General features: G+C 54.6%; 2 protein-coding genes across 6 annotated transcripts in view; both read left to right on the top strand.

Moving 5' to 3' along the window:
- Positions 1–11,792, top strand: part of KCNJ4 (potassium inwardly rectifying channel subfamily J member 4) — a 26,910-nt gene extending 15,118 nt beyond the window's left edge. For 2 of the 5 annotated variants that reach the window (XM_030040701.2, XM_030040700.2), the window contains 2 exons: positions 8,044–8,219; positions 9,455–11,792. In XM_030040701.2, coding sequence (XP_029896561.1) covers positions 8,182–8,219; positions 9,455–10,784 — 1,368 coding nt within the window. In that variant the 5' untranslated portion in view covers positions 8,044–8,181 and the 3' untranslated portion in view covers positions 10,785–11,792. Of the gene's footprint in view, positions 1–667; positions 1,109–5,691; positions 7,465–8,043; positions 8,220–9,454 lie in introns of those variants that run through there. The other 3 variants (XM_030040699.2, XM_030040702.2, XM_030040698.2) reach the window with 3 other exon arrangements.
- Positions 1,605–5,680, top strand: LOC115352465 (endosome-associated-trafficking regulator 1-like). The gene has a single exon (XM_030040703.1). It carries the CDS (start codon positions 4,441–4,443, stop codon positions 5,557–5,559), a length of 1,119 nt encoding a protein of 372 aa, XP_029896563.1. The 5' UTR covers positions 1,605–4,440; the 3' UTR covers positions 5,560–5,680.
- Positions 11,793–26,464: the final 14,672 nt, after the last annotated feature.

The following is a 26,464-nucleotide window of genomic DNA, read 5'->3' on the forward strand; positions in this document are numbered from 1 at the left end:
GGGATGCTCCCTCAGCTCTGTTTCTGGTGCCTAGCAGGCATGACTGAAAGGGGAGAAGCTGGGACCCCCCCCCTCAGAAGGCTGCTGGCTCCGCTGGGCTCCGTGTTAGAGTAGCGACAAGGGTTTTGGGGGAAAATTTTTTTCTCCCTATGGCTGATGGGTTAGCACTGAGCAACCAGGCCAGGCTGGGAACTCAGCCCTTGTGCAGCAGCCGGGTGCGGAGCATCGGCTGCAGCATCTCTCAGCCGGGGGCTTGGCACAGAGCAGGCTTTGCCCTGGGTATTGCTCGCCCTCGCTGCCGTCGCTGCTGTTATCATCGTTCGTAACCCATTTGCAGGCGCCTGCCTTGCTGGGTGCTCTGCAGAAGCACCGGCAGATCGTCCCTGACCTGTCAGGAGCACAACCGCAGCGGGCGGGCAGATGACGTGAGCCACCCTTGCCCCGTTTTTGCTGTGCACCGATAACGATCCTTGCCCATGACTAGCCAAAAGCCATCAAGAAGCCCCGCGTGGGCAGCCGGCACGGGCTCAGGGAGACGCCGAGACGCAGGGACACTGCTGGGGACGGCATTTTGGGCAAGGCTCCCGCAGGGCAGGATGCTCAGCCAAGGGAGCTCCTGGGGCTGGGTGGGTTAGGGGAGATGCTTTTTTTTGCTGGTGCAGTCGTACTGGGAAGCTGGAGGAAGCGACCTGAGCCGCACCACTGCTGCACGGGACGTGGGGACCTCGGGGACACCCCAGCCCCTTTGGTTTTTCAGCTCTTGCGGGTTTTGCATGAACCCTTTGGGGTCTAGTGCACCGTTTTGGCAGGACAGCTGCCGGGGCATGCATCAGCCCCAGTGCTTCTTCGGGAGCAGGTGGGATGCGGTCTGCACAAAACCTGGCTCCTTTTTGGTCAAGAACACCACCCAGGGAAGGCGAGGGACATTCTGAGCATTTAATTTTCCCTGTGATGCCAGCCACAAAGAACAACACCCACCTACCTCACGCGACAAGAAAAAAAGTGGGGACTTCTCCCCAGCAGCATCCTCTCCATATGCTCCTGCTCAGCCACCCCCCCAGCCCCTGCCTCTTGTCCCCCCAGCCCCATTTTGGCCGGAGAAGAGCGGGTGAGTGCCTGTGCCAGTCCCACCAGCCCCGCCGTGGGGTACCCCCCGTCTCGGCTGGGATCCCGGGGAGCGGGCGGCCGTTCTTGCAGTGCCATTGCCCGGACGGTGCGGCCAGAGCAGGGATCGGGAGGGTGGTGTGGGAGCAGGCAGGAGGTGATGCTGTCACCTTTCCATGCCTCTTCCCGACTTTGTCATCCTGGGGACCTTCGTGTGGATCCCATTTTTATCTGTTTTTTTCTCCCTCTCTCTCTTTCTCTCCTTCTCTTTTCGCTTTCTTCTCTCCCCCTCCCGTCAGTATGTGGGCTGATCACTGCTCAAACTTTTAATTCAGATGGTAATTGGAATAATAATACGGGCAGAATCCTTCTGGCTCCGTTGCTGCAGCTGGCTTCAGGGAGCTATGAATAGCTCTGAGTCACACACTGAGATGGTTTAACTTCAAATCATTTTGTTTTGTTTTCATATTACCCATCCCCAGGCTCCAGAGCTTCACAGGGGGGAAAAAATCCCCCCTTCTCACTCCACCCCAAAATATAAACTGGGCAGAGGCACATTAATAAAATCCTCTTTTGGAGAGAGAAACTGGTCAGCGGATCATGCCTTGCGGGGCAGATGGGGACTGTTGGCACTTACTCGATCTATTTATAATTATTGAACGAAAAGGCAGAAGTGTGTATATAAAAATGGTATAGAGTTGATTACAGCTTCCTCCCCTCACCTTCCATATGTCACTTGCCTTTTTAATATGGTAAAACTCTCTCGCACGGTGACTTGTGCCTTCATGTTCGTACAGCGCCTAGCACCCAGCCCCTCCGGCATGGAGGAGCGAGAGCTCGGCCACTGCCTCTTGTGGAAAGACAGCCCCACGGCACTGAGCTGCCCTATGAACCCTGGGAATATTTGTGAGGAAGAGGAGAAGAGAGGGAGTTACAAAGAGGATGGAGAGGACAAACCGAATGCCGTGGGTCTGCAAGGCTCTGCAAAAAGCCAGAGGGGTCCCCTCTCTGCTGCAGGTGTTTCCACCCTGAGTCCCCAAGAGGCGAGAAGACGTCTGCCGTCTTGTCACCGTGCCCGAGCCGGCAGGATGGGTCTGTGGATGCTGATCTCAAAACCAGACGGTGCTACGCAGCCGGTAAGGGGAATAAAGGCATGAAGCGCAGCGCAACCAGCGGCTGCGGTATTGACCACAGACAGGAGGGAAGCATTTGCCAGACGGCTCCAGATAAAGCAAAGACTAAGAGTGTAAAAATACCCTGGGATTTTTCCATCGTCGTCGTTCACGGTGTACATCCCAGAGCACCAGATACGGTTGTTATAAAAAGAGAAGTGGGGGAGTGCTTCAGCGTGGACTTTTCTGTTCTGTTTCATGAGACTCTTCCACTGCAAATTTAAGGAAGGATTGACAATATATGATCTGCTCTGGCAGGGGCTGGAGAAAGCCTGGGACGTGCGAGGCGCTGCACCGCGTACCGGGGCTGGAGCGATGGAGGCATTGCATCAGCTCCACACGCCCTGACGTTATTAGCCCGCAGATGCCTCGGAAAGCGACGGCAGCAGCTCGGGGTCAGCGCAGTGCCGGGGTGGCAGCGTGGGCTGGTGCAACGGCTCGTGCTGCCGGAGCGCGGTGTCACCCGGCAAGGCGGGGATGACTGCGGCACGGCGGCGGTGTCTCTGGCATCGCTCAGTCCAGGGTGCGGGACGGGGAAGGTGGTTGGGAAGGAGGGAAGGGCAGCCCAGGCTGCAGGGCTGGAGGCAGCTCTTGACCCCTGGAGACCCACCTGGCTGGCAGCTTCAACGCTGCAAGACAGCGGCTGTGATGCCCGTGCTGCAGAGGGTTCCCAAAGTGCCGGGGGGCTTCCTCAGGCCATGAAACGTGTGGGTGTTTGTGTATGCCAGGGACAAGGCAGCAGAGCGATGGAGAGGCATGTCTCCGGACCACAGTCTCCTGCCTAGTGTCTCCCAGGGTGCCCTGTGCTGCACCCACCAGCATGGTGTCATCCCACTCCCCAGGTAGTCGCTGCTGACCCCACCAGCTTCCCCCTCCACATGCAGGTCCCAGCAGGCAGAGCAAGGTCCAAGAAAGATCCTTGGGCATGCTCTGGGATTCACATCTCTATCCTCAGCCAGGCTTTCCTCCCCCTCGTCCGTGTGACAGCCAGGGGCTCGTTTGGGATGTGAGCGTCACCCCATTTTGCTGAAGGCATCTCTGAGCGTTCCCCCTTCATCCCGGTTGTGTTTCAGGTTTCCAAGGAGCAACGGGAGCATTTCACAGCCGTTTGAGCTGAGTTTGTGTTGGGGTTCGGGCTCCTGGTACGGCCCCTGGCCTTGCTGAGCTGGCAGCATCCATTTTGCAGGCAGGGATGTCAGTGGTGGCCCCGGGCCACCAGCTGCTGAGGAGGGACAGTGGCTACATCACCTCCCAGCGCGGCATCTCTGGAGGGGCTAATGTGAACGCCGGCCCAACGCGATGGCAGTCCCCAGCCCAGGGCTTCTCGCCTGCCTGTCTGTCTTTCCCATGGCGGCACCGTGCGCTGTGGGGGTGTGTTGGGGTGGAAGTGGTAAGTGGGTTTATTTTCGTTCGTCTCCTGGCTCGTGCTGCTCTGAGTTTGTGGCGCCCGGTATTACTAACGCTTTCCTGCGCCAGCTGGCAGCAGGGGATGAATCAGATCGGCAGCACCGCGGGGCGGACCCCTCGCCGGCTGGCTGGCTCGGGGCGATGCCTCTGGCCAAAGCGCCGGTGATGGCTCCTGCCTCTGCCCAGGGTGAGCCCCGGCACCAAAATGCCAGCGGCTTGATTTTGCTGCTGGAGATGTCTCTGTAGCCTGTGGGGCAGGGTTGTCCCCTCTGCCCCACACTGCCTGCCCAGGGCCGGCTGGTCCCTGTCCCCCCCCCGCGTGCTGGAGGTCTCAGGTGGCTTCATGAGCTCCTCTCTGCCCACCAGCAGCATCCCCGACCTGGGGTCGGCTCTGCAGCCGTGAGGGTCCAGCTTATCCTCCTGCTGCCAAAAAAACACTTTTGCGGTTGATCGGTTCTTCTCCCCCCTGGTCATGACATCACAGCAGGCAGTGAAGTCACACGATAACATCACAGACCTTGGTGATTCCTGGTTTCCCCACAGCAAAGACACAGAGGTGCCTGGTTCTCTCTGCTCCCTCCTGAACACCCTGGTGATCTAAATGGTGGGATTTTGGTGATTGCCTCTTCCCCCAAAAGCGTTGCCGAGGCTGCAGAAGTTGGCACACTGCTTGTCAGTGTCACCTGCCTGTGTGACCCCAGCTCCAGGAGCTTAATTTGGATTCTCCTGCTCGCTGCAGCCAAAAGCGTCCTGAAAAATGTCATGGCTGCTTGGGACCTCTGGGACAATGGAGAGGGTCTGCCCAGAATCTGAAGGCTTGGAAGATGATGATGACGATGATGACAATGATGATGAATTCAGATACCCCCGCCACTCCGCACGTCCTCCACGCCAGTGCAAGAGCTATGGCAGCTCAGGTGGCAGTCAGGTGGAGGATCTGGGAGAACCCATCCCATTTTCCCTAAATCCCAGGCACTCTTACGTGGTGAAAGACGAAGGAGTGAAAAATAGAATATATGCCGAGACGTTGGCCAAGCATGCACTGGAGCTTGAGGAGGACGCTCAGGAGTTTCAGGAACCGTTTTACAAAGACATGGAAATGCCTGGCAGCTTGTCCGAAGATGAGGACCGCAGCTGGACCCATCACCTTCCTGTGCATCAAAGGTCGCATGTTCTCCGAACGGCCAGTATGGCACCGTGTGCCTCCTATGGCTCTTTCCAGGGTAGCGTGGGCAAGCACTTGGGGATGGATGTCTTTGGCCCATGGGCCCATGCCAGTGACCCTTATCTGGGGTACCCAGAGCGCACCAGGGGAGCAGACCCCCACACGCTGCATGAGGAGGCCATCGGGGACAGGGAGCTCCCGTCCCTGCAGCTGACCCGTGACATGCTCAAGGAGGAGAACGCCATGCTCAGGAGGGTGGTCAGGAGCATGCAGAGCTCCTTGGAGAGCCAGGCGTGCGCAGTGCAGAGGCTGGAGAGGCAGCTGAAGGCCAGCCTGGCCAAAGAGGAGAGGGAAGCCCAAGAGCTCCAGTCCTTTGTCCAGCGCACTGAGTGGAGTCTCCACGTAATGACCCAGCGGGCTCTGGAGGCAGAAAGCAACGTGGAGAAGCTGAAGCAGGAGATCTTTATTCTCCAGGGAGACCTGGAGAGCTCCAAGGCAGAGAACGAAAACCTGAGAGCGGGCCAAATGACCGACCCTGGGGCAGTGAAGCACATCATAGACTTCGCCTTGCAGAGCCTCCACAAGATAATAACGGGCACAAACTGGTCCATCAAACAGCTCACCTCTGGGGCGGAGTCGCTGCATATTGTTGCTGAAGTCCTTAAATCTACCGGCAAAATTTCCGAAGTTGAAGCAGAAAAAGAGCTATGAATTCAATTCTGTGTGGGTCCTACGGATGAGTGTATGGACCGAGACCACGGGTCTCCCACTACAGCCTATACTAAAACCATTTGCTCTCACATGCTTGAATGTGTGTGTTATTCTTCATGGAAATACTTTTCTTGTGATTAAGTACAAATTGCAGGTAGTGATGTAGTTTTAGCCGCTGATGCTCTGTTGTGGCACTGCAGAGCCAGCAGCAAACATTTCCCAGGCTCTGAGCTACAAGGTCCAGCTGTGGTGGGCTCTGCGCAACAGGCTGTGCCACAGCTCCGGCTGACTTGAGCTCCCGTGTGGGAGCCAGGAGGAAGCACAGCAGCACGGGATGCAGTGCTCTTAAACACCGTGCCCATCTCTTCCCATAGCCAGAATCGGAGATGAGCAATTCATCTGCTTCCTTTGTCCCTTCTCGATGAGGTGGGAAGGTGAGGAGCAGAGATCTGGGTGCTGCTGCACGTGGTTTCAGTGAGTAGAAGCTCTTTAGGTCATCCTCCCTCTTCTTTTGGAGCTGGCCACCACCTGGGCCAGAAATCCAAAGTCTCTAGAAATCGTGCACCTCTTCCTGGAGCTGGGGAAAGGTGGTGGTCAGAAACCTTGAGGAAGTTGTGAAGTATCCCTATGTGCGAGCTGTGGCAGTGCCTTTCTGCCGGTATCAGTGTCAGTGCTGGCTAAGGATGAGCTTGGCTTGTCCGGGCTGGCTAAGGAAGGCGCCGGTTGGAGAGGATGCTCTTCCTCTCCTGGCTGGAGCTGGCATAGAGGGGTATACCTAAACTGCCTGCCTTTGTCACCTCCTAAAGACCTGTGAGACCCTGCAGTCCAAACTCACCGTGTGATCACTGAAGATACTTCTTAGCTTTACCCTAGCAGGACCATCTGTGGGCATGAAGTGACCTTTCTTCATCACCCGGTCATCCCTCAACATTTCTGATTAATTTAGATTACTGGCCCCAGTTTCTGCTGTAGATTTACTCAGCTGCACAACAAAATTTCCTGTATCTTGCCAAACCAACCCTCCTTAAAGACTTGGATGCTGTAGGGCGATGAGGGGGTGGGTGCTGGCAGAGTTCAGTGCCAAAGTGCTTTTTCCTGACGGGAATTTTTGGGAAGCTGTTCAGTTTTACCTCTATATGGTGAGTTGTGGACTACAAGGTTGCTGTCTTCTCCTTGTCCCATAATATCCTTGGTCTAGACAACCATGTTTGTGTTGCCATAAAGCTTAAACTGCCTCAGTAACCTTGGTCTCTGGAGGAGAGATTGCTGATTAATCTTCATCCCAGATATGACAACGGCAGTGCTTGCACATCAGAGGTGATATGTGGAGCTCCTTACTTGCTGCTTTCTAGTCTGTGCTCCTAACTGGGGAAATCTGGTGGCCACCCTTAGCCACACGAAGCCCCATTCTGCAACACCGATGATGAGACAAGGATGGTTCTCACTAGCTTTTCCATACCAGACAGCATCACTTGCTGTTCCTTTCTCCTGTCTCTTCGTGACCACTTGCAAGCAGCAATAAACCTTGGATTTGACCCCAAAATCCTTGGATTTGTCCCAGATATGGTGACCACTGGTTGCTCATCGGTGAGGCTGGGGGGAAGCGAGCTGGCTGGCTCTGTCTGCGTCCTGCGCTCCGCACTGGCTGCTGTAATCCAAAGGTTACAGTGCAGGATTAGCATGGGTGTACAAAGCCCCTCCTAATCTGTGAGTCATTACCCCCTTCACTGCATTTCATTTCCCAGCAGCTCTGGGCAGGCGGGATAGGTCGGCTTTTAAGTCTTTACTTTCCCCCTTCTTCAGTTCGGGGAGGACCGGGTCAGGACGTAACGTCTGCTGGACATCCTCCCCGGGGCTCTGCTGCTGAGCCGCTCCTTGGATGCTGTACACAGGGCACGTCGCAAGGTCTGTTTGCTCTAACCGGCTTCTCCTCGGCTACCCCTAAGCCCTTCCTTTCCGTCAGTTCTCCTTTTTGGCTCTACCCATCGCTTTTCTTCTCCTCTTTGAAACCGGGGGATGTTCTGCACCCCCTGGAATTAAATCCCCACTGGGTGAGGCTGGGCTGACGGGGATCCCTGAGGGCTGCCGTGCATGTCCGTGCTTCGTTAGTCCTTGTGTGCGAGGTATTTAGCCTGGCTGAGCTCTCGTCCTAGTGTAATCTATGATATTAATATAATGGCTCAGAGCAAGGGCCCTGCAAGCTGCTCAACCATTGTGCCCTTGATCTGGAGAGCGGTGACCGGCCGGCTCTGCACCTCTCCCGGCAGTAGATGCTGGGGAGCACGGGGACGGCGGGCCGTGAAACCCAGTCTGCGTCCATCAGCTCCTCGCCTGCCCGAGCCGGGCTGCAGCGCGATGCCCCATGGACGCCTCCAGACCCCTCCTGAGCAAAAGGCTGGGAGCCCTGCGTCCCCAGCTCCGGGACTGGGACAGGTGCTGTAAGGGGAGGCTCTGACCGGGTTTTGCTTTGTCCTTCTCTGCAAGGTGCGTGCCCAGGAGCAATCGCCATGGGAGCGCGAGTCCCAGCTCGCCAGAGGTGAAGCCCGGAGGCTCCCGGTCCCATGTGAGTGCCGCTGCATGAGATCCTGTGTCCTCCCAGCTCCCGCGGCCCCCTGACACCTGATGATACAGCGAGCCATGGGCAGCGTCCGAGTCAACCGGTGAGTAACCCTCCTCTCAAGGACTGCTGCTGTCCCGGGTGGCCTGGTCCTCCTCATCTGGCCCCTCAGGCCCGACCTTCAGCCTGCCTTTCGGTATATTCTTCTCAAATCACCTGCCAGGGTCTTTCCTGCTCCAAGGTACGGCTCCTCTCTCCTTCCCCAATCCAAAACATGCCATACGTGGGGGGCAATGCTTGGAGGAGTACTATGGAGGAGAAGTGAAGCGCTGCATGGTGCTGGACCAGAAATTACAGATTCCAGCAGTGCTGCAGAAGCCCCGTGTCCTCGGGAATCACAGCTCCAGCCACCAGTGCTTCCCTTGCCGTGAGGCGAGGATGGGGGTCACAAAGCCCATGCTGGAGGGCTCCAGCTGACATGTCAACACTATGGGGTGGGAGGGAGACACCGCCAGGCTGAGGGGTCCTGGGAGGCTGCGGCTCGGTGGTCACGAGGGCAGAGCGGTCTTGGTGGGTCCGTGCACTCGCTTGATTTCCTCAGTGGTCAGAGCATCTTCTGCCATCACATCTTTAAGGAATATCTGCAACTGTCCCAGCGGCACGTGAGGGGCAGCGGCAGTGCCGCCTGTGAGGGAGGGGAGCCGGAGGGGCAAACGTCTCCCAGAAAGTGTGGTGGGGGCTTCTGCCAGGGAAACTGCCAGCACTTTGGCTGTTGATCTCCAAATTACACCTTTGGCTTCGGATGCGGGATGCTGGGAGCCACGCACGTTGCTGTGGCAACAGAATTGTCCTGAGTGCAGGAAGTGTATAAACATTGTCACCAACGCACCATGAAATCAGTGAGGAGAGCGGAGCAGAAAATAGAAACTCCCAGCCTTATATAATGTCAGGGCCAAAACGTGGCCAGGCTGCGGGTGCTTGCTCCCAGGCTTCCTGGCTGTCCCAGCTGCTGTCAGGTTTCGAAGCCTTGGATCCCTCCTCACCAGAAAGGCTGGAAGGTAGCACAGCACTACAGGCACCTCCTGCTTTGCTGCACTGTCAGGACTTTGCTAGATACAACCTCCTGGCAGCAAGACTCGGCAAATATTGCAGCTGAGCTCCACCAATTTGGTCAGGGTGGCACCACGATGCAATAACCAGGGAAACGTGCTGTTGTGATATTCAACACCACGGTACCGTAGCCCTGCGAGCCACTCGTGTCTCCTGCCCTCGCTGCCTCAGTGGTTGCTGTTATTCTTTACGTATTTCTGCTGGAAATGCCTGTTTCTTCTCTTCCAGGTACAGCATCGTCTCGACCGAAGAGGATGGACACAAGGTCTCTGCGCTGGGCAGCATGAATGGGCACAGCCGGAATGGGAAGGGCCATGCCCCCCGGCGGAAGCACCGCAACCGTTTTGTGAAGAAGAACGGCCAGTGCAATGTCTACTTTGCTAACCTGAGCAACAAGTCTCAGCGCTACATGGCCGACATCTTCACCACCTGTGTGGACACGCGCTGGCGGTACATGCTTATGATCTTCTCCGCCGCCTTCCTAGTCTCCTGGCTCTTTTTTGGCTTCCTCTTCTGGTGCATCGCCTTCTTCCACGGTGACCTCAATGCACCAGTGGTGGGAGGTGGTCCCTCTCTCCTCAAGCCCTGCATCATGCACGTGAACAGCTTCCTCGGGGCTTTTCTTTTCTCGGTGGAGACACAGACAACCATTGGGTACGGCTTCCGCTGTGTGACTGAGGAGTGCCCGCTGGCTATCATGGCAGTTGTGGTCCAGTCCATCGTGGGCTGCGTTATTGACTCCTTCATGATTGGCACTATCATGGCCAAGATGGCAAGGCCCAAGAAGCGGGCCCAGACCCTCCTCTTCAGTCACCATGCGGTCATCTCCGTGCGGGATGGCAAACTGTGCCTCATGTGGCGGGTGGGCAACCTGAGGAGGAGCCACATCGTGGAGGCCCATGTCCGAGCCCAGCTCATCAAGCCCTACATGACAGAGGAAGGGGAATACCTCCCCCTGGACCAGCGGGACCTAAATGTGGGCTACGACGTGGGCCTCGATCGTATATTTTTGGTCTCACCCATTATTATCGTTCATGAGATTGATGAGGAGAGCCCACTCTATGGGATTGGCAAGGAGGAGCTGGAGACAGAGAACTTTGAGATTGTTGTTATCCTGGAGGGGATGGTGGAAGCCACAGCCATGACCACACAGGCACGAAGCTCTTACCTCGCTAGTGAAATCCTTTGGGGTCATCGTTTTGAACCAGTTGTGTTTGAGGAGAAGAACCACTACAAAGTGGATTATTCGCGTTTTCACAAGACCTACGAGGTAGCCGGCACGCCTTGCTGCTCAGCCCGGGAGCTGCAAGAAAGCAAGATGACTATCCTACCTTCTCCCCCACCTCCCAGTGCCTTCTGCTACGAGAATGAGCTGGCCCTTGTCAGTCAAGATGAAGATGAAGATGATGATGAAGTGGGTGTGGTGTTAGGGGGCAGCACCAAGGAGGAGGGAGGCGTCATCCAGATGATGGATTTTGGAAGCCACCTGGACCTGGAGCGGCTCCAGGCGACTCTGCCCTTAGATACAATCTCATACCGCAGGGAGTCGGCCATCTAACTCCTCCAGCCTCCCCGTTCCACACCCGTCGCCCACCGTCTGCTCCTCTATTCTGCACCCGTACGTAGCTGGATAAGTCCCTTGCCCACCAAAAAATGCCTCCCGTGACTGCCTCAGCCCCTGAGTACATCAAGGCCTGGAGCTGCTCTCATATACTCCCTTTCCCGTCGAGTCATACTGCCTGGAAGAGGAGTGAGGATACACTACTCTTCCCGTGCGTGCAGCTTGTGCTAGGACCGCTTTCCTGCCCAGAGGCAGGAGAGCAGCACGCCTGGTTTCTCATCTCTGGAGAGGCGACAGGAGTCCCTGTCCTCAACGGACAGACCGGGACCCACAGCAGGTATTTCTGCTGCTGAGGCAACAGCAGACTCTGTCCCCTCTCGACGTGCGTGGGCCCCATGGCTGTCAAGAGTCACGACTAGGAGAGGAGCGATACCTAAGCACTGACCAGATGAGGATGGATGGTAGAGTTTAGGACTCCTGGAGGGAGTGGGGAAGGATCTCAAGGGAGGGGTTTACTTGCATGTTTATTGCTTGTTGCACATGACTCTTTCTTTGTACATAAAACAGAAAGAGAACTGAAATCCATATTCTTCCACTGCAAATGCCAAGCTAGGAGACAAGGACGCTCTACGTAGCCTACTCTGCACTCTCCTTGGCTTTTGGCATCTGTCACCTCCAGAAGCAGCTCGGCTCCACGGACTCAGACCCAGTTCTCCCAGTCCTGTTGAAAAACACGTTCTGCTCCTCTCCTGAGATGCCTGGCAGAGGAGGCAGGGCCCTGTGCTTGCACACTCAGACTGCTCCCTGGTACAGCGCGGCCAGGATGACAGACAAGTGACCTGACTGGACAGCAGACCCTCGACTTGCTCCTCTCACCTCCTCCGTTCTTCTCCCTGCTGCCATCAGCTGTAAAACTGAATTTGTAACTATTTATTTTTAATAAAGTCTAATATCCCAGGGGGAGGTTTGGAAGCAAAGGAGAGACCCCAAGGCTGCAGCCTGGTATAGAGACTGATGAGAGTTGTTAGTGCTGGTGTTTGCTGTTTGTCTGGTGTTCGTGTCTGGAAGCTCCATCAAGAGGGCTCCCTTGTTCTGGGCCTCTCTGGTAAAGACCTACAATAAGAGGTTCAGAGAATTTGCCTGGGGAGAAGATCATACAAAATGTATGTATGGAGGGAAGCATTTGCATTAAAATTACCAGTAGGATGGGTCAAACAATCCTACTTGCTTTGGTGATAACGGGAGTTTTGCCCAGGGAAGGGTTGTAGATATGCTTGATGAAAAGGGAGAGATGTGCAAGACATCGCTCTAGATGTAAGGCTCAAAAAAAAATATAAAAAAAACCTGAAAGCCTCTTTTTTTGCTAGAGGCAAGTAAGAACTAGGGGAAATGAGGGAGGACATCAACCAGAGCTAGACCTGTAACATCACTTTGCTGTCATTTCACAAAAGACAGGAAAACCTGGTAAGCCTTTTCCTTTAGGAGCAGCAGAATCACTCCTTCAAACGGTAGATGGTATGAGGACAAAAAACCAGGTAGCTCAGGAAGCTGCTCTGGGCACCCAGCAACTGTGCTATGGGTGGAACGGCTGAAGAAATTATGTCCCACCCAACTCCTGATCTACAAAGCAGAAGAACAGCATCTCAATATCAATTTGGAATTGGTTCAAGAAGCAAGAGGAAGGGGGGAAGAAGCAGAAGGGGAAGGAAGGAAATAGCAGGAGTGAGAGGAAGAAGCAGGAACAGCAGGCAGGCGGAGGAGGAGGAAGGGAAAAAGAAGAGAAAGTGAGGTAATAGGGGAGTGCATTTGAGAAAGAGTGGGGATAGACTAACAAGGCGGGTCTAGGCCCAGACACGGCCATTTCCCATCCCAGCACGTAGGTTCTGCCGGGGGGGACAGCTGCCCTGCACAGGTTTGCTCTGCACCCAAAAAATTATGTGATACCTCTGGGAAGCCTTGCCAAGAAGGGAAGAGGAGCTAGCGGGAGGATGGGAGAAGAGCAGACAGGTGACAACCAATGAGCAGAGCATCAGGAGTTGGGGGGCATCACTCCCGATGCCTTCCTCTCCTCCCGTCGGGCACAGAACGGGGACAACAGCTCGTGGATCCTGGTGTCTCCTGGCTTTTCCCGTGTATGACTTGATACGTAGCCTCATTTTTCCACGTGTGTCCCTGTCCCACCGCTTCTCCCCATTGCTCATTAATGAAGTCCCTCCCTCCTTTCATTATTTATTTATTTTCCCCAGAGGGAATAAGCAGGGGCTGGTATTGACCTGGCTTTTAATACAGCTTTCAGAGCCGGGTGCCTGCCACTGACCATGGCAGTGGAAACAAACTAATGGACCGAGAGAGGACTCCGTGTGCGAGGACGCGGGCATCCAGGACACAGACTGGGGTGGTGGCCTCCAGGAGAGGGGGAACCCGCACGGCTGAGCACCCCCTCACCGAGGTACAGCATCCTTCGGAGGTGGATGGCAGCGCTTGGTGGGGATGAAGCGCCCGCGACCTGTTAGCTCTTGGGAGCGTCATGCAGCCATGCTGGTATCCCAGACCCCTCCATATGTTTGAATCTGCTGGCCCTTTTTTTGTCATATTTGGCATCACTGTGGAGAAGACACCGAGGCATTGAGGAAAACCCAGCTAAAACCCTGCTGTTCACAATAAAATTGGGAGAAAGCTGGCAATGCTGTCACATTATTAGGGAGGGGAGAGAGCTAAGAAGGGGGCAGAGGGAAGGAGAGGAACAGCCAGAGTGCGGGAGAACTGAGGTGATGGGTAAACCTCTGCCCGTCAGGCGATCCTCCCGCAGCTGTGCTTATGTTGCCAAAATGGCACGTTCCTCAGGCCCGCATAGCCCATCTGACAGCACGGTGCGGTCACTCCTCCCGGTAACGAGTGCTCTTCTGCCTCTGCAAGCTGCATGCGTGCCCACAGGCTTTGCTGATACACAGCAGTATGTATATCCTTCTGCACAGGTACTGCTGTACCTGCACGCTCGAATCACATAGTACTTGTGCCCAAGTACACACCGCACGTACCTACATGCATATGCCACATATGGCGGCATAACCCATCCTATACCACAACTTCATCCCATAAACACCCAACGACATATACACGAATACCAAGTGACAGCAGCATCTATCTATCTCAACAAGCACCTCCCTGGCCATATGCTGGGGACTCCTTTATGCAGCCCGTGGAAGGCCACCAGGAGAATCCACCTTGGAAGGCTGTTTGTTGTAAAGACGACTGGGCGTTTTTAAGGAGTCTCCAAATCAGCTCTCCAAGCCATTCACAACCGTAAACACACCTGATATTTTGGTTTTTTGCATACAATATGTGAAGCATCACCTTTCAGGTAGGTGACACGTTCTTGTCCTGTGCTCTCCAGAGAAGACACCTCTATTGCACACCAGGGCACGATGTCCCCGGGCTCTCTCCCTCCTCCAGGATCTGATGGAGGGACTGCTTCCCCAAGACCTGCCCCTAATCCCGGGGGGCTGGCAGCTTGCTTTTCAGGAGGAAGACACCACTTCTTTGTTTATCTGCCCACAACCTATATTTCATTCCTGTCTTACTTCTGAACGATTTCCTTGGCTCGTTGTTGAAAGCTATTCAAATACCAGAAGGATAATGGGGAGAGGAAGGACTTTTTCCCTATGAATAAGATCCAGGCACTGGTTCAGATCCTCCACCCCATGACAACTAACTATGCTGCTGTCACCCTTGCCAGCTTTCAGATGAATGTTGTTGTTTTAAATGACACTTGAGAAACTTGTTTCATGTTTTATTTTTGGTGACACTTTTGGACAACCCTTTTGAAAAGAAACTGTCATTGGCACCTATCAACTCACCCAAAACTTGCTCAGCAAAACATTTTGATACACACTGCAACTAAAAATATTTTCAAGAAACACAACAATAATCTCAAACGAGGAGCAAATGGGTTTGGATTTCCGTGATCAGGAAATGGTGTTGAAAATGTCTGTGCTGCTGAACAAACGTGTTCCTTTTCAACCAGCACAGTCTCATCCAGGTTTTGCCCAGGAGCTGAGCAGGGCACACGGCGCTGCCCCAGCAGCTGCGTGCAGGATCGTGACCTCTGTGCGGCAAAAATGCCTCCTCTGCTCGCTTCAAGCTTTAGCAGCCCTTTTTTGCCTTTGCAGGAGGGCCTGAGGTCTCTCCCAGCTTTTGGATACGCCATATGAAGTGCCCATGGTTTTTAAATGTCACCACAAAAAAAAAGCCTTACCTTCCCAGGCCATTAAGGGCTTGCTCTTGCCCCCGCGAAGTCAATGGGACTTTTGCCATTGCCCGTGGTAAAAGCAGAGCTGGGCCCTAATGGAGCTCCACTATTGGAAAACGCCGCAGGCGCCGGCCCTGTGCTAAATCCGCAAAACTGGGATGGACGATTGCTGGCTGCGCAGGAGCGGGAGAGGAGGGAAGGCAGCCTTGGTGGGATGCTGAAAGCATGGGGTGGTGTAGGGCCAGGCTGGGGCAGGTAAAGGGGGACAGCAGAGGGATGGGGAGGCAGCGGAGGCAATCTGTCGACGCAGCCGCCCACGGCACGGTGTCTCACGGTTCGGGGATGTCACATCAGGAGGAGCTGAGACGGTAGCCACTTCTTGGAGGGGCTACACAAGCTTCTCCCTCCTGCCATGGTCAGCAGGGTGGGGGTCCTGCCCTCCCCATCCCCGGTATGTTCCTGCCGGCAGGATGCAGAGCAGGGAGCCTGAGTGGCATGGCAGAAACTGGAGGAGCCCGGTCGTTGCCCGGCCTCAGAGCACCATCTAGAGATGAAAGAAAGGCTGACAGCCCTGCAGGTCCCGACAGACAGCCCCGCGGGTCCCGACAGAGAGCCAGCCCCGCGGGTCCCGGGGGTGGCACCGCGGGGCTGGGCTGGGGCGGGGGCCGGCTCCCCCGGCAGGGCTGGGGGTCAGAGCTGGGGGGTCGGCCTGGAAACCCCTTGATTCTGAGGCAAGGCAGGCTTTGAGAGGACCGGCACCCACCCCCAATGCTGCATTCCTAACCTGCAATAAAGGTCAGCTTGCCAGGGCTTTCACAGAGAGACCCCCGACTCTGGAAGCAGCTCAGATATCCGCTACCACTTTGATTTCTTCTTGGGGAGAAGCCCGCAAAGCCGCTCCAGCCCTGGGAAGTTAGGAAGAGACGATCTGGGTTCGGAGTCAGGCCCTTCTGGTTGCTGCTTGTCTGCCCTTCAGCCATCGCCTCACAGCCCTGCCTGGTTGCATATGATCCAACGTATGAGATTTGCACCCTTTTTTCCTATTATTCAGTCCCTTCGCATGGCATGCACAGCTTACAGCTGTAGCAGGGCACAGTTGCCTTTTCCCTGCCACAGGCGGCTGGCCAGCATGCTCCCCTGGCGGGAGAGGGCCACCAAAACTGCATGGAAGTGGAGAAATGCCCCACTCAAACGTGTCCTCGCCAGCGTGAGAGCCCTCAGGCAGAGAGTTTGCAATGCCCCAAGAGGTCTTCTGGCAACCAACCTTTTCATAACCCCTTGGGACATTAGATAACAACAGCCTGGCTTGCAAACTGTACAGTCTCCTGGGCTGCTTCTAGTTCCTGGGGAAAGCAACACCAGCAGAGCAGCCGGTGGGTTATTAATGTATTTGCTTTTCTTTGAAGACATTCCCTCCAGAAGGAAGCATCTAGTGGGGGCAATCCCTCTGCTCTCTGGGTAGTTTGGGCACACAGACCCCACGCGACTGGCTTTCAAAGTCAGGTCAGTGTGGAAAGAGGAAACGCATGTTGCTGAGCGGAGCCATGTGATTTCACTGCCCTGATGCCTGCGAAGAAATTCAGGATGGACACAAACACGGTCCTGAAATAGTCTGTGAGACACTGGATATTTGAGCTTTAAAAGTTTTTTTGGCCTCTGAAATTAGCAGGATTATTTTGGTGCTGGCCCCGGATTTGAAATAGCACGTCTTGAAACCTGGGACCTGGTAATATTTGAGTCCCCGGCTGTAGTGCATTGATAGAGTTGTTTGAATGTCCCAGCGCTACTGTCACTGAAAGAGCCAGCTGAAGGCCTGTAAAATACAAAGCCTCGTTACAGAAGCCGTGCGACTGAGAGAATAAGGAGCTTGAAATTGCTCCTGACAGGTGATTAGATGCTCACCCAGCAACAGACTCTGCGTGTCTATCAGGGACCCAACACAGGCCTGTGCACCACTCCTGGGGTATCAGAGGAGAAGGACAAGCTGACACAGAAACTCCAGAGAAGACTTTGAAGATATATATAACATGACCTGCAGCCTGCACGTGCTTCTCTCAGGGATAAAATAATGAATCAGTTGGAGAGTGGGTGCGAGCATATGACAGGCGATGCAGACCTATAGCAGAACACTTAGTATGACACAGAAGGAGCTGATTAAATGTAAGCAAAGCGGAGCCATCATTTAGCTCCAGGCTGCTGGGTTACACCATGTGCCTTTTGCTCTCCAGGACACAGTGTTGTGCTCACTAGCAACCGGGCTGCCTTGAATAGAGAAACTTAGGTGACCCGTCCAGCACCGCACGAGGCCGTGGGAGAAGCGGGGAAGAGCTGTGATGAAAAACAGTTCTCGAGCAGAGAGCTGCAGACACAGGGTGACTGGCTGCACCCGGTGTGCCAGGGTTAAGTAATTGGGAGCCCTGGAGCGCCCAAAGAGCCAGAAGTGCTCAGCGAGCTGGTAGGTGCCAATGGGGGACAGCGATCTGAGGTCAGCGGAGCAGGGAAGTCAGGGTGAGAGCAGCCGGCAGTGGTTGCTGCAGAGAAGATACAAGGTGCGTTGGTGGAGTTGTACTGGCTGGCTGGAGCTGCGTGCTCCCTGCTGCTCTGTTTGGGACACAGCTCTCCTGCAGCGGTCAGATGGTCTCATGAGCTCAAAATGCATTGTCAGCTGTCAAAATGCAAGAGCAATTTGTGAAAAACGTAGGATTTTCTGAGTCCTTGTAACTATTTGATGATTTGTCCCATGGAGAAGCCTCCAGAGCCTTCAGGTCTTCCATGGCCCTGTTGTGCTTGCTGCTGCAGTCACAAGAGAAGGGGCAGCTTCTGTTCTCAGCCAGAAAGAAAGCAAAGAGGGATGGAAGTGGCTGACAGTAAGGCAAAGTGACTTGCCCAAGATCACGAAGCAGTCAGCGGCAGAAGGACGAATTTAACCCACCACTGTGGGTTTAACCTGTCACCTCTCTGCACAGATGGGGATGTTGTGAGTGATAAATGAACCGGGAGTGGTTCCCAGAATAGGTCTTTGCCCATTCTGCATCCACAGCTGCAGTGAAGCCATGGCCAGGACGTTGCACTTCCCTAGGTACATACGCAATGCCCGTCACCTTCGTACCACTGCCTGCGCCTCCAAATGACAGCTCTGACGGACCAAATGCAGTGCATATTCCCAGCTCGGATAACCCTGGCCTCCAGATGTAGGAACTGGGAGCTGTCGGGCCACAGTGCTTCCCCCAAAATAGCCTACATGGGGCCTTACGGATACAAATCAGCACTTTCAAATCATACCTAGAAGGGAACAGGAGGCCACAGCAGGCTCAGACGAGCACAGCCTGCGGTCCCCGATGAGCAACAGCGTGATGCAAGGCAGAAATGAAAATCCACAACCTCAGTCCTCGCAGGGAACGAGTCCCCAGCTGCCTCTCGCCCTTCACTGTGTGGGATGGGTGGTGAGATGGCCTTTTGTTAATCAGTGCCCTGTGCCTGGCGTTCAGCTGGCGAGGACAGGCTGTCCCTTCCAGAGAAACCCCTTGCATAAGAATTAAAGAGGAGCTGGGCTGAGATGCTGAACTAATCCACCAGGGCATGCCGGGAAGCTGCATTTTAAGCCATTCTCCCTGCCCTCCTGTCTCCCCATGCGTTGTTTATCTCTCCTGTCCCTCCCACAGCAGTACGTGAATTATCCTGACTGGGCAAGCTGGTTTCATAACTGCCTGCGCTACGTCCCGTCCCCCCACCCTCCGAGTCCGCACGGGAGATGCTCATACATGGGAGGCTTTTTAGCTACCACCGGTTTGCGCCGCTGTGAATAACAAGCCCACACAAACGCCGCTCTCCCCCTGCCCACGCGCGCAGTATCCACACGCTGCACACGCATTTCGCTACTATGGCCACATGTTCGCTCCCCTGGCACACACGCGCGCGCTCCCACCGCACGCTTACATCGCAAGCATGCTTTGCGCGCGTGTGACACTCAGCGAGCTCACCGGTACGCGCAAAACTGGCACGCTTGTCACAGGCGTTCAGAGCTAGTGCCACCTGCCACGGTGTGCTCCTCACCCGTCGCCCATCGTGTGCGTGGGATACCTTGTCCCCCTTCAGCTACACCCTTCACGCGGGACGCAAGCTTGCAGCTCACCCTTGCCACGGACACATATGTGTGGCACATATGGACCTGGCACATGCCAAACACAAACGGGGCACTGTGCATCATAGGATTGTAGGATAATTCAGGTTGAAAGAGACCACAGGACAGCTCTAGTCCGGCCTCCTGCTCAAAGCAGGGTCAGCAAAGAGGTCAAATGAGGTCGCTCAGAGCTTTATCTGGTCTTGTAAACCTCTAAGGATGGAGACTGCACAGCCTCTCTGGGCAACTTTTCCCCACGCTTGACTGTCTTTGGGGACAGAAAGATCTTCTTTGTATTCAAGCTGGACCTCTCTTGTTTCAGCTTATGCTTGTTGTCTCTCATCCTCCCACCGTGCACCACTGTGAAGACCTTGGCTCTGCCTTTTACTGTGACTCCCAGGTCCTCTCCCACAGAGCTGTTCTACATCTGGCAGGTGCCCAGCCCATATCGTGGCCAGGGCCTCTTCCTTCCCAGGTGCCTGCTTATGTCCCTCTGATGGCAGCCCTGCCCTCGGGCATATTGACTTGTTCCCTCTCCAACTAGGTGTCATCTGCAAGCTTGGTGGAAGTGCACCCCATCACCTCCTCCAGGTCCTCAATAACCATGTTAAACAGGACAGGTCCCAGGACAGCCCCTGAGGCACCCCACTCGGGACCAGGCTCTAGACAGAGTACAACCCATTAATACCCACTCCCTGAGCCTGACCAGCCAACCAGTTTTTTACCCATCTGCTTGTCCACCTATTGAGACCACAACACCTTTACTTGGATATCAGAACATTGTGGGAGATGGTGCTGAAAGCCTGGCTGAGTTTGAGACAAGCAACTTCCACTACTCTCCCCTCACCCACAAATCCGGTCATTTTATTGAAGAAGGCGATCAGGTTGTTTGGGCATGATTTACCCTTGGTAAATCCACACCGACAGTTGCCAGTCACCTTCTTCTTCATGTGCCCAGAAACGTGTTCCAAGAGGACCCGCTCCAGGGCCCAAACAAGTCTGACCAGCCTGTAGTTCCCAGGGTCAACCTTTTGGCCTTTTTTGAAGAAGAATGCATCATTTGCCTTTCTCCAGTCATGAGGGACCTCCTCTGATCTGTACTTCTGTATCCAGCCTCTCCTCCAACCAGCCTCCCAAACACAAGTAATTTCACAGCTAAAATTGCCTCCCGCCTGACCAGTCCTACACTTCATTTGGTCTGACCTGCAAATCTTCCTACAGGGGCGAATGTGGCTTCTCTGTTCTCTGTAGCTTTTCTCCCACTGTTCCTAAGAGGGACAGAGAGAAGACTGTCTCTGAGCCCCAGGGTTGTTTCTCTTCTCCTTGGGCCGCACATCTTCTCACTAGAGGCTTTGAGAAGTTTGCACTGCTGCCAAAAGCCACCCCAGTGCCATGCAGACAGGGAGAGGGGAGCAGAGCAGCCTGATCGCACCCCTCCAGGGAGATGGGACACGGCTGCCCCACCTGATGGCTCTGCCGCAGGATGTGGCCATGGGGCAAAAGCCCAAACAGAGAGAGGGACCAGTTCAGCTCCTTTTCTCCAAAAAATACGAGGGTTGGAGTTTCTTAGAGGGAGATGTGCTGCTTTCAAGGTGAGGAGGAATCCGCAAGGCTTGGCAAGGCAGAGGTGGTGCCTCCCCTGCATCTTGCCCAGGCTGCTGGGCCAGGTTCTTGAACCAGCCCCTAGGCACTCAGATGCCTCGGTGCCCAGGGAGCACTCAGCGTGCAGGCGAGGAGGACGAGGTTACATGTCTTCCAGCAAGATCCTGCTGATTCAGCCCTGAGTCCAGCTCCTCCCAAGGAACCTTGGCCCTGTCCTGTGGTCCTCTGCTATGTCTGCCCTGGTCTGACACAGCTCTGAGGGTACACCTGAATATTCCTGTTTGTTTGTTTGTTTTTTCTTTTCCATTAGGTCTTCTATTCTTTTTACCCAAGCAAGCCAGCGTGGGTGTAATAAAGAGACTCAGTTGCAAACTGACAGAAGCTGGGAATACCACGAGGATAAAAAAGGCAAGGTATATGGAAAAAAGCAATAAAGGCCCTTAATTACAGGTGTGGCCAGGAGCAGCTCCTATTATTAAGGTTGCCGACACTTCCCCTTTTAAGACCCTGTTTTCACTTGCTTATAACCTTGTCAAAGTTTCACCACTGGAGCAGAAATTTTCCATAGAAAGTGACTGCCTCAGCCTGAATTTGGCACATTTATTTAGTTCTTTTTGAAAATGTCAGCCCACCACTAGGTTTCCTGGACTGGAGGAAGTATATATATGGCCCAGGGGATGAAAGCTGTGGATCTTCTGGGCTTTCAAGCAAGGGCTTGGCCTTGGGCAGAACATCAGTTTTTGTGTCATGGCGGTTGTGTTTTGCCAGCTCCATGAAACACTGCTGTTCTCCTCCACTGGCGTGGACAAATTACATGGTTTTGTTAAATGCGGGAGGAAGACTTGTCACAGCTTCACAGCAACAAAGATTTCAGCCTCTGCTAACCTGCCCAACCCTCCCTTGGCTTCTGAGGCTGCCGTGACGGTGTATGGGCTTTCCCACGGAGAAGCAGTGCTGAAGGAAACTGGGAGGGTTTTTCCTTCTAGGGCCGCATCCTGCTTCTCTGTGTCAGGCACCGGGCTGAACCTCTCAATGCTTCCCTCTGCCCTGTGCTCCCAGTCACCTCTCTTTTGGCTTCTGGGAAGCCTGGTGGAGGAAAGCCCCTGATTTGAATAGGGAAGGGATGAAACTCAAAGGGAAGGGACCAAAAATCTGGGGAAAAGCAAATGAGACTGGGAGGCAGATGAGACTGGGGGCTGCAGGGAGATGCTGGGGCTGGTTGGGCAGGGGGCTATTGCCTGGGAGCTGCCAGAGTGACTTGGGCTGGCTAAGTGGGGGAACTGGGAGCAGAAAGCAAGGCTGGCTGGGGCGGTGAGATGGGGAATGGGAAGAGATGAGGAGGGGTGATCACCTGTGGGGTGGGCAGGGGGGACGTGAGGGAGGCAGGCAGCGCTCAAACCATTTGCCTGGGGAGTGGGGTATTCTGGTGACAGATGGGGACTGGGGATGGAGGGGAGCTGCCACCGACCCGCTGCCCAGGAAGGCTTGGACTGGTGACAGGGGACAGCTTGTGTGGAGGGGGACGGCATGTGGTGGGAAGGCTGGGACTGACCGGCCAAGGACACACAGCTGAGCCAGTCTGGTACTGTCTGGGCAGAAGACTGGGCCTGGGGGTTGTGGTGGGGAAGAGACAGGGAAGGGCAGGTGAGGTGGACCTGGGAGGGGGCAATGGCCGAGCCCAGAGCCCAGGGCTTCGTGACAAGCCTGAAGAAGGGAAGCCAAAAGTGGGAAAGCTTGGAGGGGACAAGGGGACCGGGGAGGACAGCCGTATCAGCTTGTGCTTCTGGGACCACAGATTTCTCCAGTGCCCAAACAAGTGTCTTCTCCCAAGTCTTAGTGCTCCTGTGCTGTTACCCCCAATGCCACCCGACAGCACGTTTCACCTCTCGCCAGCTCTGCTCCAGACTGAGGACAACAGGCCATTGCTGCTATTTGTTATATCAGAATACACATTTCTCATCACAGAAATGGCAGCACCAAGGCTGGCTGTACAACTGCCCTTCAATGTCCTCATGCATATGAATTACGATTGAGCCTTTAATTATGTGGCCGCAGATTTATTTTCCACAGGACACCTGCAGCACACAGGTTAGATGGTGCTCTGGGTGAGTCTGGGCTGTGTCATGAAGAAGGCTCTTTGCAGGGACTCAGCATCATCTTTTTTTTTTTTTTTCTTTTCCCCCAAAAGTGTGAAGAAAAAGGAGTGACTCATTGCTGAGACAGTTGTGTGTTGGCCTGGATCCCTGCCCCTGCTGCGGATTTCCTACCTGATGCTGAGCGAGTCACTCACAGCAACCTTTTCAGAGGTAGCTATTAGCTATGTTTTATTTATTTTGGCGTTTTGCTTTTGTTTTAGCCTTGTGCTATCCTGGGATCCTGATGTCTCATTTGCAGGAGTATTTGTTGTTCTCTGCTGCATGTGAATCGGGACTTGCACTTGACTGTAGAAAAAGCTTTAAAATGCAGAGTGCTCTGGCAAAGCACTCAGATCAGCATCCCCACCTTGCAGGCTGCATTTGACCTTCCCTCCAGGAATGCTGGGTCTTCTCTTAAATGCTACTCTCTTGCTTGGTATGAGTATTGAAAAGGCAAATCTATTATTATTTGGGAAGTACTGAGAAACTAGAGTGTGTTCCCCATAAAAAAGACCCTGTGAACATTAATTGTTGTTTTTTGAGTGAGGGCTGCATGTTCTGAATAAACTGTGAGTTAATGATTTGAACAACTCTGTTCTGCTCTGTTGGATGTGTCAAGCCACAGGTGCCTGCCTCCTCGGGAACCTCTGCTCTTGAATTGCAGGTGGAAATGTGTTTGTTCTCACTTCTCATATTTTCTTGCTTTCACTGGCCTTGCAGAAGTAGAACTTCAGCACAGCAACGAAGTTTTCTCTGCTCTTTCCCTGATTCCTCACGCTTTCCTAGCACAGGCAAGTCTCTCTGTGAAGAAGTGGCTTTGGTCTTCAAAACAGCATGTCCCTCTCCAGATAGTGGGTGAAACGGGATTCTGCTCACTGCAGATCGGGCAGAACTGCCAAATGCGACCTGGCAGTTCTCTGAGGTCTGCTAGGTCACTGGAGCTCAGCTTTCCCATGAATTTTACTAAGTACTATGTATATCATATATGGCGACTCTGGATGGCCACCCAGCAGTGATACTGTGAATAAACAGGGCAACTCTAGCCCTTCTTTTCCTTTCCTAACCTGAGGAATGACATGGTGGGCAGTGGTGAGGCTGGCTGGGTGCCCAGTGAGCTATGGCCCCCTTGGACACACCAGCTCACAAGACTCAGCTCAAGACACATTGCCGTGGGTTCCCTCTACGGCGCTGCGGTGTGAGCGCTGGGGACTGCCCAAGGACCTTCCCATGCGAACAGGACAGCAGCCAAGGGGCCTGCAAGCAGAGCCACCCCGTGTAGCCCATCTTCTGCTTGCCTGCCTTCAGCAGCAGCACTCCCTGGATCATCTAGGGATGCTTTGGCCGGGTCTGAACCCCGTGAATGGTAGACATGAGGTGTCCCAGGTGCAGGTCCCCCAGCTGCTGAGCTAAGGGACTTGGCTGGAGCCTCCACTCCTTTCCATGCTCTACACCCAAAGATCCTTCCCAGGCAAACCAGGGAGAAGGGATGAGCTGAGGCCTGCTGGGCTCTCATCCTGGCATGCGGTTATGAGTGCGGCTGCAGCTCGCTGATGGGTCTGGGAGTCTAGACAGCCTTCCAGGTGCTGCTGTTTAAACAAAGTCTTAGTGCGCCTTCGTTGTTCTATTCTGGTGCCTAATACAGTGCTAGACCTGAGCGGATGTTCATTTTTGGAGAGGTGCACAGAGGGGAAAAGATGCTTGTGGCTACTGCTGCCCACCAGTTTGTTAACTGAAGAGGAACGGAGATGACCCAGCACAGATTGTGAGCGTGGATTCTGCCTTTCCCTCAAATTTCTTCCCTTCCCTTCCCAACCCAACCCCAGCCTCTCTGTAGTTGGGGTCCTGCTGTTTGTGTTATATGCAACACCTACGTTTTTTTAGACACTGGGGCAGGAGTTACCTGTTGTACCACTTGAGCACTGACGGTGCTGATGGAGACAGGGTGCCCTGGCCCAGGCTCCCTGATATAAATCATTCCGTAAGAAGAGGTGTAACTAGGCAATGCTTGGAGAGAAGAAGGTGGGTGTTATTAGATCACATGGTTAGCCAGGCTAACAGCACTAAAAGCTTGATTACAATTCAATTAAGGGAATGTTTCTAATTAAAGAGTTCTTATTTTAAGCCCTAAATGATTAAAATAAAGGTAGCTGAAGTGTCCGTACACACATTCCGATTTCATCCCCAAGGGCTGTGTCTACATTCGGGATTTCTTCAAATCCCCTCGCGCCACCTCAGCCAGCAACAGGGGGAGAGCTGGCATGGTGACCATCCCCCCAGACCCTGCACCCACCTGCCAGGCAGCGTCACCCCAAACTCTGCTCCCACCAGCCACGCCGAGAGCTGCCTCTCCTGGGATCTGATTCAGATCCATCCTTCCAGGAGCCGTCTCTGTCAGAGCCCTCCTCGCTCAGTGCCTGTACGGGCCTGCCACTCGCAGCAAAGTCGTGAGCGGTGTTGGGCTCCAGCAAATTCCCTCTCGGCTGACGTGCACCCACCCAGGGTAGGAGGGCAAGCCCTCGGCTGGATTCGGCAGTGGCTGCGTACTTTATTACCTACCTTCCCATCTGTTTGCTGTTATGTAGGCTGTGAAACTACAGAGGTTCAATGGAGCATGTGTAAGGAAATGTCATTACTACAAAAAACTCAATTAAATTTTAACTTCTCGGAACGGAGACAAAGTTCTGTGATAAAACCAGCCCGGCAGTGAGAGAGGGAAACAGCACTGGTTCCCAAAGGCTTGCATAAAACAGGAACTATTTCCAGGTCTCAGTGGCCCACCAACTCGGCGCGGGCGCTGACTGGCAGCGGGATTCAGAGCGTTGCAGCCCACCAGCTTGGTACGACTTGAAGCAACGACTGCTTTCTGCACCGCACAGTGCCGGCGGGGGCTGCAGCTTGTGCCTTTTGGTGCCAACAGCCCAATGCTTACGTTGTATATTTGGAAGTTGACATGGGTGTCCCAGCCTAGATGCACCCAGGAGCTGGCCCGGTACGGCGGCTCTTGAGCTCTCTCCCCCATCACGCTTATCTCCTCCATCTGTAGCCCGACTGCAGGAACTGCAGTTCTTGACTTTGGGATGACTGTGCTGAAGCGGCTCCTCGCTAACGAGGTCTCCTGAAGCTTGGAAGCATCTGGGTCTTGCTCCACGGCACCCACTGCCGTTCCCTTCCCTCTCACCCTACGCTGGCCTCCAGCCTCCCGCCGCGCTCCAGCTCCCAGAGCTCGCGACGGCACCTCGCTCCTCCATCGCCCATCCAGCCCCAACCTCCCACCTCCCAGGAGCCCCCAAACACTTCTCCCGTTCTGGGCTCCGCTCCTACACCCCCATGCTGGTCGGATACCCCCCGGCTGCCTCCCCCCCGGACTCAGCTGGCTCTTTCTGAGATGCTCCGGGGCTCGTTGCGGCCAACGGTGGCCACCTGGCCCCCCCAAACACCCCCTGGGGGTCTGGGGATCCCCACCTTTGCACCTATCTGCTGGTGGGTGCCCCGTGGACCTCCGCATTCAGGTTTTTGTGCGCGCACCGACATTCGTGTGGATTTGCGGGTGCTTCGCCCACAGGGGTGCCCC

The sequence above is a fragment of the Aquila chrysaetos genome, chromosome 17, assembly GCF_900496995.4.
Source record: "Aquila chrysaetos chrysaetos chromosome 17, bAquChr1.4, whole genome shotgun sequence".
In the NCBI taxonomy this organism is placed as follows: domain Eukaryota; kingdom Metazoa; phylum Chordata; class Aves; order Accipitriformes; family Accipitridae; genus Aquila; species Aquila chrysaetos.

Coding starts and splice junctions, on each gene's coding strand:
- LOC115352465 (XM_030040703.1), top strand. CDS start 4,441: ATGTCATGGCTGCTTGGGACCTCTGGGACAATGGAGAGGGTCTGCCCA.